Source organism: Octopus sinensis, linkage group LG18 (assembly GCF_006345805.1).
Source record: "Octopus sinensis linkage group LG18, ASM634580v1, whole genome shotgun sequence".
Lineage (NCBI taxonomy): Eukaryota > Metazoa > Mollusca > Cephalopoda > Octopoda > Octopodidae > Octopus > Octopus sinensis.
In genome coordinates, this window is record NC_043014.1 from 29,835,288 (window position 1) to 29,847,787 (window position 12,500).

A 12,500-nucleotide genomic window follows, 5' to 3' on the forward strand; every position below is an offset into this window, starting at 1 on the left:
TTCTTCATAGTTTTGAATTATATTTGAAAATATCCTTAGTCTAAAATTCTCTCTCTCTCTCTCTCATTCTTTCTCTCTCTGTGCCAAGAGATCTTTATGAAAAGCTTCACATTACTCTTAGAGTTAATATATTTTCTTTTAAAAATGTAAGTTGGGTGTAATAAGTTTCCTCAACATTTCAATTTTTTGGTATAATGTATTTAACATGAACATTTTAAATTTTGCATCCTGGGCATATTCTCTTATGTTAAGTGTTTACGTTTTTTAATGATCTGCATGTTATTGAGTTTATTATACATCAATAACATTTCTAGCATCTACTTTGAGAAGTTCAAATGAAACACTAACAGTATCAGTATCATATGTCTAGGACAGGATATGCAGAGATGAGTTCAGTCCTATTCATTTAACTAAATAGCAACAACAATAATAATAATCCTTTCTACTATAGGCATGAGGCCTGAAATTTTGATGGGAGTAGGCTAATCAATTACACTGACTCCAGTGCTCAACTTATTTCATCAACCCTGAAAGGATGACAGCAGTCGATCTTGGTAGAATTTGAACTCGTGTAAAGATAGACAAAATGTTGTTAAGCATTTTGTTCAGTATGCTAATGATTCTACCAGCTCACCGCTTTAATAATTGTTTCATATTCTGGCACAAGGCCAGCAAGTTTGGGGAAGTGGGAACTGGTACTTATTTTATTGACCCAGAATGATGAAACACAAAGTCAAATTCAGTGGAATTTGTACTCAGAATGTAAAGACAGACAAAATGCCGCTAACCATTTTGCCCCATGTGCTAACAATTCTGCCAGCTCACCACCTTAATAACAACAACAATGATAATAATAATAATTGCTTCTGATTTAGGTACAAGGCCAGTAGTTTTGAGAGGAGGCTGTTAGTCAATTTTAATTGCACTTTATTTTATCAAACCTGGAAGGATGAAAGACAAAGATGACTACAGTGTCTGTGAGTGAACTTGTGTCTGCATGTGTATGTGTGTTGTGCATGCATGTGTACAACAGAAGAAATAAAGATTAATTTTGTGAACATGTTAAATCTCCAGTATTGCAAGACAATTTAAGGCATTGCATCTATTAACAAGACACAGGAGGAAAATATGATAACTAATGCAATATTTAGACTCATAGAGTTGTTATTTTATTACACAAAAGTAATACTAAAAAAGTTCATCTAACCAAATGTTTTAGCTAGATTAAATTGCTTGAAATTTGTCTAATATACAATCATTCAACTGTATGTGCAAAGCCATTTGTGGGTAAATTAAGAAGCACACTTTTGAGACAGATTGCTGATTGTGGTGTATCCAAATAGATCTGACCCCCAAATCAATATAATGTCCCCATTTTCTAAAACAAATTGATCAATGAAAATGAATATATTTTTGTTTTCTTAATAAGTTTACTATAAAAATAGATGAACATTTTGAGAACTTGTTGATAGGAAAATAGATTGTGTGTTAATGATGTTGGTATTAAAATGCTTTAATAGGAGCATCACATGACTGTCATCATTTACGCCCACTGGCAATCATTTAAATATATGAAATTAAGTGTAATGTTGAGGAATCTACTACATTAAAAAAAAGTGTGATACTGGTAATTTACTCAACATCAGTAATTGTTTCTTAGGATAGTTTTTAATTAATTAATAAAGAAAAGTGAATTATATGTGGGACAAGGATGCATATTTGTTAGGAAGCCTCAAGCAGTGAGATAGCAAATTTTCTGAAGTGTTGAATGATTGAAGTAAAATCCCTAACTATTGGGTCATCTGATAAATAATGCAGTTTTTTTCAATTGCATGAGCTAAAAGTCGGAGAGAGACAGGATAAACTACCTGCATCAACTTGCTATAAAAGCAGGTAGTCATTTTACCTTGCAAGTTTTGAAGAGTGCAGTTCAATTTTAACAGTTATTTTTTCAAAGCTATAATGGAAGTGACAAAGGAGCATATTTGGATTATTTTGCTTTATGAGTTCAATAACAGCAACAATGCAACAGTAAGTGTGAGGAATATTAATGCAGTATATGGGGATCAGACAATAAGCGTAAGCCAGTGTCAATGGTGGTTCTAGAAATTCCAAGCTGGAGACTACAGTCTAGAAGATGAGACTTATCCTGGAAGATCTGTAGAGCTCAATGGGGATGTGCTGCAAACCCTGGTGGAACAAAATCCCATCATAACTTGAGCTAGCAGAGAAGCTTGGATTTGGTCATTCAACCATTCATCAACACCTGCATGCCATCTGAAAAGTCAGCAAATTGGGTCAGTGGGTTCCTCACAAACTTTCTGAGTCTAATTTCGTGCAGAGAGTGAATGTGTGCTGTGAGTAGCTTGAGTGGCTTAAGTCAGCACTAGAAGAAAAATTACCATCTTTGGTTTCAAGATGAACGGTGTTCTTCCATCAGAATAATGCTCAGCCACATACAGTGTGGATGACATTCCAAAGGCTGGAGCAGTTTTAATGGGAAGCAATGCCCCACCCACTATATTCACCAGATATTGCCCCATCTGATTATCATTTATTCCACAATCTTCAAAATCATTTGGATTGAAAAAATATGAATTCTGTAGATGAGGTCAGAACAGTACTGGAGGAGTATTTTTCGTCATGGGCAAGTGAATTTTGGAAGAAGGGCCTTGCAAGTCTACCAGATAGATGGAAGAGCATTGTAGAAAATAAAGGAGAGTATATTTTAGATTAAAAAAGAACTTTGTGCATCTTAATTTTGAAAAATAAATGATGTATAAAAAAACCCACATTTATGGGATGACCCAATATTTAGAAGGCATTCAAATTATAGACAGACACTAGTTGAATCAAACATCAAAAAACAAGAAATTTCTACTTTCAGCATCGATCAAGTTGTTGTTTAATCCCAAGTCAACATTAATGTTTCTTATACTTACGTAAGATGGTATGGGCGTGATTTGAGAGATTTTTTGCCATTTCTAGCAGATCAAATGATTGTGTAGAAGCTTCTTTATTCTAGCTTACTATATTGGTGTTTAATAAAGAGTCTTCAAATTAGATAGAAACTTTTATCTTCAGCATAGTGTGGGTTCTATTAAAAACCATAGGGAAAATGTTCTACCATAGAGAAACCATTATCAGATAAACTTAGAACTATATATATAGAATTGTATTTTATGTAAATCCCTAACTTAACCTATAACAGTCATAACTAATGAATGACATTTCTGTTTTCAAACTGGTATTGCCTATATTTTGTCAGGTTTTTTTTCACCCTACTACTCCTGTTTGCCTTGCTTTTATAAATCTCTGAATATTTATATTACCCGTCTAAGATGTTAGATTACATTAACACTTACAATTTGAGTTATATGATAAACTTAGTTCTATTTTTTAACAATAACTCTATTTCTTTTATCCTTCCTTCTACAATGGTCAACTTCTAGCCATTACTCATTCTCAGTATTTGCATAATATCTTCTAAACTGCTAATGAATATTTGTACACAATTGTAGATTTTCCCCTGATTTTACTTGTGTTGGTAAATTTGTACAAAACTATGAAAAAATTTACAATATCTGTAGCTAATGCTAATGATGTTTATAGTAATTTCAATCATGCACTTTCTTTCATAAGTAAACTCATAAAATGTTGCAGCTCTTTTCTTTATAAAACTTATAAAATCAAAATTCAATTAATTTTCTTTTTCAATTTTACTATGATTTAATTAAAATAAGATAAAAAGAAATTGATCAATTTAGCAGCTAATATTTAAGAAGAAATTACACCTTGCCCTAACATAATAAACATAGTTTAATTGTAATATATTTTAAAATGTTAAGTCTGACATATCTGGATTTGGCTGTTGTTCACTCAAACAAAGAATTATTCTGTTTACCAATAGAAAGCAGTTGGTTTCATTGTTCTATATGCTTTGTTATATCCTGGTTATAATTATTAATATATTTTATCTTCTGGTTTCTGAAGCTGTATATCTTTCTTCTGACAGAAACATGTTAGTGAATGAATAAAATTCTTCTGCAGTTTATACAGCTCATTAATTCATTTAAAAGTAATATTTTAAAGGTATTTGATCCTATCCTACTCCTTTTTTGTTTTCATATGAGAGTGGGTGCAGTTGGGTTTCAGGTGGATTCAAGGACATGATCTCTATTAATGTAGAAGGATTGACTGTAATGGATGTATCTGATAGTATAAATCCACCTGCAATAGATTTAAGATTTACTGACTGAACTGAGCTATGGCACTCATTAACAATCATCACTATCTATGTATTATTTCTTCTCCTTCTACTAATATATATGGTTCTATCAGGTTTATATCAAGAATTCAAAGAAATATCCTTCCTTGAAATAAACATTTCAGTGTTTTAAATCCTAGTTTTCTTTTTATTTTATTTTTTTTTTACTCCACAATAATAGTTTAAATCATTGCACAGTCATTATATTAAACCATCTATCAAATACTAGTGATCCCTCTGTCTTCCATAACACTTACCCAAAATGGTTGTTAACACCCAAAGTATATATTTAATTTGTTCCATTTTACTTTGTATATATATTTAAAAAGTGGAGAAATTAACTGAATTACATGGACACTTTTAATTATATTAATTTAACACAAAATATAAGAGATAATAATTTCTGCTTTAATTATGCTAATAGGGAGAATGATTTTTTTTTTTTATTACAGTTACTAAAAATATTTCTACGAGTAATATTCTTTAGAATATAGTTTTAAATGGAAATAATTTTTATATTTGAAGATAAGAAAATAAACATAATACATTAATACACATTTTTAATATTAATTAGTGATAATAATGATAGAATATCTATGCAGTATGAAGTATAGCCATATAATAATGATGTATTAGAGATATCAAGTTGATTTTTATTATTACCTTTATGTATTTTGTGACAATTATTATTAAAGTGAACATTGAAATGTTCGTGTACATTGATCTAATTTCATGTACTGATTCATTATAAATCTTCTCCTTCTTAGAGGTATTAATATGCAGTCATTGCTATTATTCACAACATCCATTTAACCATGCCAGGTGTGATCTCATACCTTGAGGGTCCCAAGCCCCTAAATGGGAGGGAATGGATGCTCACTGGACATTCGGCATTATTGTATTCGTCCATATTCCCCGCACCTTCTGGTAACATTGATTTACTGATATTAACTGGCATATATTTCAGTTTAAATACGTTTCATGATGCTTCTTTATAGAAATCACTTAATGGCAATCTCAACAGATTCAGTTGGTGTCTGTATTCAGAAGCCTGTGTTTCTCTGAGCAGGTGACTCTCCTCAATGGTTTTGGATAAAGATCACACTATGTGAGAATTGATTTGCATTCTTCATTGGTTGTTGTTTTCTACCTTCAAATTGAACATTAAAAACTCAATTTCCTTCAGTTACTTCAAACATTCATTTAGTTTGATATATTTAAATTGTTTAGTTCAGATATCCTTTGGAGATAAAATAGATTAAAATTAACCATTTAGCAATGTCTTTTGTGTCCATAAAATACACTTTGTGAAAAAGAAAAGGATAAAAGTTCATTTATCTGTGCATGTAGGTTTGTATGTGTGTGTTGATGTGTTTGTATGCCTGTGTGTGTGTGTGTGCACTAATACATGGACATTGATTATACTGAATTCTTGTGGTCCTATATATAACAAACAAAAGTAAGATTTTCAGCTTGAAACTATTGAATATTAATTAGGCAGATCATATGATATACAAATTGTTAGAAACCTGAAAAAATAAAAATTACACATTCTTTTATTCGCTTCTAAATATACTGAAAGAAATCTTAGAGGAAATAAAATATTTTAGAACTCAATTGTTTATTTAATCAGTTAATTACGTTCAGGAGAAAATGCATAAATATTAAAATGAAATCTCTTTTAAAGTTGCTTCCCCAATTTCTAAAATTTCTAAATTGCATCATTAAGAATAAGTCAAGAGTACATCATGAGAGTATAGAGAGGCTAACTGGAAGCTGGCCTTCAACAGTAAACAGCAGAAAGGTCAATCATTTTAGATTCTTCATATATAAGCAACAATTTCAGATAAAACAAATGTTAACTAAATAGTGGTGTTTACTGTATATTCTTTATGAGTGAGGTTTTGAAACCAAACCAATATACAACAAATGCTACAGCCTCATTTACTTTTCTGTTAATAGCATAAGTTAATGCATAAAATGAAATGCATATATGTATTTAGCTTTGTCATTTTTAGTCTTTAAGTTCAAATCATAGTGGATCTTTTACCTTCATCCCACCAGATTTTAAAAAATAACTATTTGCATTTTATAATTAGCTCTATAATGAGCTTATGCATGTAGTCCTGCAATAAAGTGTTTATTCAAGCAAAGCTGTAGTTGCAAGAGGTCCTTTAACTCTACAAGCTTTATTCAACTGAATAACCAAGCTTTCCTCATCCAACTGGTAACATATTGAATGACACTGATTATGTGACCATCCTGCTTTTTATTTATTTAATAATGTTTGCACTCTCTGGGCTGTATTTGATTGCTGGTATATCCATATTCATTCTTGTAGGCTTATACATAAACTATGCTGGCATTCCTGGCCAGATTTGCTCTCTTCAGACACTTGTTATCTTTATTGTTATTTCAGTTGATTCATTCTGTGAATTTGATCCACAGTCAAGCTTTTAACAAGGATCCTATTATAAGAACCTCTTGCACTTGCTTACAGTACAACTTTGAGATCAAGTACAGTGCACATGAATGATTTCAACCAATCTAGAGCTGTAACCCAAATCAGTCTTCCCTTCCTTCTAACAACAAAGTCAAATTAAAATTTGGATGGTATTTTCTTGGTTGTTGAACGTCTGTATCTGAACACCTGGGTTCCAATTAGCAGGTATTTTATGTTAGATTTTGCTCGTTTCTCATTACTCTCCACTTCATGTCTTTTGTCTGTTACAGGAATTTCATAATGTGGAAATTTTCCAGGTAAGAGTTGATTTAAAAATAGGATAGATGGTGCTATCTTAGTTCATGAATGAAAGGTGTTCCTGTAGAACAATAAACATTTCCAAATTTCTCTCTTTTGCCATTTGCTTTCTAGAATGATGACTTGATTACTTTGCTTATATTGAATCTTTTTACCAAAACATTTGAGAATGGTCAAGTATCAGTGTTTTACTCACTATCATTCTAAACACTTTAAATTCACAGCTTATAAACTGTGGACAAATTCTAGACAGTTTCAAAACAACTGTCTCCAGCTCTTGCATTGCTTCAGCAATTAGTAAAAGTCATTCCTTGCTGAGAAGTAGACCTTTGAAATCTACATGTATGTTCCTCATTTAGCAGTGAAGATTTATTATCAAACAATTTCTCATTTTTGACTTTTGGTCTTTGTTAATTTTGGGACAACAGACAAATTGCTGTATAATTTCTAGCAGCTGAATTTTACTGTCTCCTTTCTCCATGATTTTTCTATTGTTTGAATAGTTGCGACTTTCTTTCAATATTTTAATAAATTAGATAAGGTAATGGCTACAAATTTGATATTGTTTACAATAATCATATTTATCAACATACTCTGTTGTTTCTGTTAGCTGAAGGGACAGTACAGCTGCTGTATTATGAATATCTTTTGTGTACTTTCATAGGACACCCATACTACAGCAAGGTCTTTATTTTCAAATAGACTATACCACTGTTTGATTTTTGGAAGTGCTTTGATTACATAGGAAATAACATGAAATTTACCTTTGATGTTATGTTGAACCAATATAGCATCCAACCCAACCTGAGTGTCATCAATATAGAATCTTTCTGTTTGATATAAAATATTGTATGAGATGGAAATTTTATTCTCGTTTACCACCCAATTGAAATTTCTTTCCTTCCATTTTGTCAGTTTCCATATATTTTTTAATAATTAAGTATGAAATAACAAAGAAATAATGAGTAATCAAAAAGAAGTCATTATGTTTGAATTGTTAAATCTCATGGAACATAACCTTATGCTCCATCAGTTTAACTTCCGGCTTGAAAACAATGTCAAAATATCCTATTTGTCTCATGGTAGAGATATATTTCCTATGATTTAATGCAAGGCCACTTTTGCACAGTATTATTAAGCACCAATTTAATGTCATATGATTATCTCTTTTGACCTGCAATGAGCTTAGAATATTATTTGCAATATTACATTCAGTTCAGATTTGAAAAGACTACTAATTTCCCCAAATTCTTCAAATACTGAGAAAATCCGAAGAACTACATGCTTGTACTGATTTAATCCACTAGAAGGAGCAAATATTATTATTTTGCATCACTAGATCTAATTTTACTTGGTGTTCGCAGATTATCAAGATTCATCTTTGAAAAGAAACGTAATCCTTTCAAAATTTCCAGCACCTCATCAGCAATAGATATTAAATAGTTTCCTTTGGATATTTGCATTTACTCTACATAGCTCTACACATAAATGAACACAGCCATCTTTAACTGCAACTTATGGTGAAATCCACATCAACTTCCCCTAGGATGTCCAATTTTAACAAACATTCAATTTTTCCCTACCTATTTCATTCATGAGATGGAATTTGTTTCATAGATTGTATTACAGATCATGGGTTGATGTTAAGACAATATTGACTTAGTTTATTTTAATTAAGCTAACTGAAAAAAATCTCTCTCAGTATCCAACAACTGCCATAGATTTAGAAGCAAATATCTCTGAATTTAGTGAATTGAACCAACTTAAAGCGTAACACAAAGGATCTAGTAAAATGTTCTAGAATTAATAATAAACAAGGCCATTATTCCATCAACTTTCATTTATTATTGTTTTAGTAGCAATAATTTAATATATACTGTGTTTCACCACCACCACCTACCCACTGTAAAAGTGGCTGAAGGAATCAATGCAGCATAGGTTGAAAGGGCTTTGTATTCAAACAACGCAAGCTGATGCATTTTCATGACTGGAGATGGATAACAGAAATGGTTTACAAGTAAATAAGGGGCCAGAACTTGAGTTGATCAATGACTGTAGATGGATGTGCATTATAGAGATATATCATTGTTTAAAACAGGTATAATTCTCTGTGTGTGTGTGTGTGTGCTTACACATGCATGTTTGATATATTCAGGCACAAACATATCTATATACAGTACACATAAATGCTCGTGTGCATATTTACTACTTATGGTGTTAAAAGTGTGTGCCAGTTGAAGATCAGTTTTAGCACAAGCAAATGACACCATTGGAATAAGTGGTAGTAGGCTCTATATTACAGGACCATACATGCATTTATATATGGGTGTGTAGGTCTAAAATGTACTATACTTCTCTCACACACATGATCAGGTACATAGAGTAAGTCATGTTACTACATTTGTCTACATGAATATCAGCAGTGTAAACAAATATATGTTGATGACATCAGATTTGAAAACAAAAGCAACTGTTGAAGCAGAATTCAACCCTGCTACAAAACAAACATACCTGTAATGACACACACTGTACATGTGTGAAGCATATGTACAGTTCTACGACTCACTGACTGTAATCCTAATCTCTATTGTTAGGATATCTACGGTTTGGGGATGTTGCTAGACTCACTCAGTAATGATTCGGGTTATTTCATCTAAGTGAATTTTTTTCTCTGAAGAAATATCCTGTACAAAAATATTGAAGTACTTTTCTCAGATCTCAATAACATTTTCCATTTTGTGAAATTTTATGCTATTTTCATGAAAAAATTATATCTAAGAAGTAATTGTGACTTTAAGAGGCTTCATCAATTGAATTCATATGAATGGTGATAGCGTTAACATTGTGTTTATCTGCTTCATTAATTTAGCCTGCTTTTCTACTCTATCTCTGAAATGTCTGCACACTGTGAATATATATATGCAAAGGTCATTAGAATTTTGGGGATTTTTCTGTTCATTAACATATCTGTTTTGGTTCACATCCTTAAAGACTATTACATAACTGTGAGAGTTTTATTACTTGTTGATGTGTAGGTTATTTTGAACTGATTCTCAACCATCTTAATGTTTTTATCCACTGATAAAACCCCTATTTCATCATCATCAATTATAGTTTGTGAGCAGAATATTCACCTTTTCTTTTCTACGCATTATCATGAAGATCAGTATTGTCTCACTCTTATAAGAACAGGGAAATAGGTTGTTGTTGGCATTGGTTAACTTTCACTTTTGTATATATTTCAATACATCTCTCTCTCTCTCTTTCTCTCTCTCTCCATTGTCATTTGTAATAGAAGAAAATTTAGAACATTAGGTTTCAACTTTGTAGTACACACCATTATCACAGATGTTAATTTTGTGTGGAAATTTTGAATTTCCTCATATATAATTCTAAAATAGTTTCAATAACAAAATGTGACTTTTTAAAAAGCAGTACAAGAATATAAATGTACTCCTTTTTGCACATATTCTCCGTTATTTTGAACGATTTACTTTTAAATATTATGTAAACTGCTCAAAGTATATGCATTCCTTTCCTTTAAATAATTTTAAATGGAATTCTTTTTCCTTTTTTTCTTCTTTTTCTTACACTGAGTAATTTTTAGCTTCTGGGGTATTATTCTAAAAATAACACCATTTACGTATTGCAAAACTTTCACAGATATTCCCAAAATTAGAATTTTGAGAAGTAACATTTACTAATGTCAGCATTATAACAAAAGTAATTCATTTTGAGTGTTATAGACTTTACACATTTTAATTATATAAGCTTTATATTTTTATATTTCATATTTTTCTCATAGTTCTTAGTTTTAAATTGTGTTTCTTGATAACATAAATTTAAAAAAAAACAGCTACTTTTCTGATTCCACAAAGGCTAGCTACATCACAAATCAACATTTTGAAATATAAATTATTTTTTTCCCTTTTTTTTTTTTTGATAAATATTAGGGAACATACTATGTGTGTGTGTGTGTGTATAACATTTTTACTTTCTTTGATGAGCTGATATATTTTCTCTCTAAAGTTAGAAATGGCACATTTCAACCTAGTGTTTTAAATTAGCAGGAAATCAAGAATTGATGTGCATAGCAAGTTCTAAGTACAGTAGCTTGATGATTTAAGTGTATCAACAATAATATTTGAAGTATCAACATTTAGTGACTTCAAAAATTCTATTGGAAACTACTTGAAAGTCACCCAAATAAACAGATAAATCAATAAATTTCTCAAACCTACCTCTTCCAAGGGAGATTAAGATTAGCAGCATATATGCAGTGTTGAGCACAGTCAGCAATAAGACAACCAAACAGCACCAGTGATTAAAAAAAAATAATCCTTTCTATTATAGGCACAAGGCCTGAAAATGGGGGAAGGGTATAGTCAATTACATCAACCCCAGTACTCAACTGGTGCTTATTTATCAACCTTTGAAAGGATGAAAGACAAAGTTGACCTCGGAGGAATTTGCACTCAAAATTTAAGGACAGATGAAATACTGCTAAGCATTTTCCCTGGTGTGCTAATGATTCTGTCTGCTTATTGCCTTAACATCCCTGTTAATATAACAAGATGTATATGTTCACTAGTCACAGACACAAAGATATTAAAAAGATGACCATTCACAAGTCTTACAGAGAAACCCTCACTATGAGGGTGAAGACAAAAATAAATACACAAATTTCCCATTTGTAGCCACCTATAATTGTAGAAACCATTATATTTTGTATATGGTCAAACGACCATTCCAATTGTACACCAATCATCAAATCTCAGAAGAATGAATTACAAATTACCAACAGCTGAAGGCAACCATCAAATTCTGAAAGACTCTTAACAAAGGCAAAATTCACAACAGTAGAAGAAATAATGCAAGTAATGAAATCTGGAGACAATTGTTGTGAAACATGCAAAGCAAGAACGGGTAGGAGTTGAAGGTTAATGCAAATATAAATTGCAAAACAAAAAATTATTTCATTTACTGCATCACACACCCACAAATGGGATCAAAAGTTATACATCTATTTACACCACTTGTGCAATTTGAAAATTCAAAACATAAACTTTTTTCAAAATGAAGGATGAAATGATCAGCTACAAAACACAAGAGAAGAATACTTTGTAAGAATTTAAAATCTGAAACTAAACCAGAAGTAGACAACACTGCTATTAAAAACAACTTTCTCTATGCTGATTACCTTATAATGTGTGTTTTTGAAAAGCTGTAAACAGCAAAAGTGATTACACAGCACAAAAACTTGTTTCTAAAAGATGTGTGTTATTCTGTTTATTTTAAGGTATTGTATCATCATCAGTTAATGTCCATTTTCCATGCTGGCATGGACTGGGTAGTTTGACAGGGTTTGGCAAGCAGCAGGGTTGCGTTGAGCTCCAGTGTCAACTTTGGTTTCTGCAGCTAGAGGTCCTTTCTAATAACCAATCACTTTGCAGTGTGTACTGTTGTTTTGTG

At 31.4% G+C, this 12,500-nt stretch overlaps 1 protein-coding gene across 2 annotated transcripts in view; it reads left to right on the forward strand.

The window, feature by feature from the left end:
• The window catches only part of LOC115221517, a 180,202-nt gene that overhangs the window by 140,440 nt on the left and 27,262 nt on the right, over positions 1–12,500 (forward strand). The window contains exon 4 of one of the 2 annotated variants that reach the window (XM_036510832.1): positions 6,687–6,852. The exons of the other annotated variant lie outside the window; for it this stretch is intronic. Coding sequence (XP_036366725.1) covers positions 6,687–6,803 — 117 coding nt within the window. The 3' untranslated portion in view covers positions 6,804–6,852. Of the gene's footprint in view, positions 1–6,686; positions 6,853–12,500 lie in introns of those variants that run through there. 2 annotated transcript variants of the gene reach the window in all.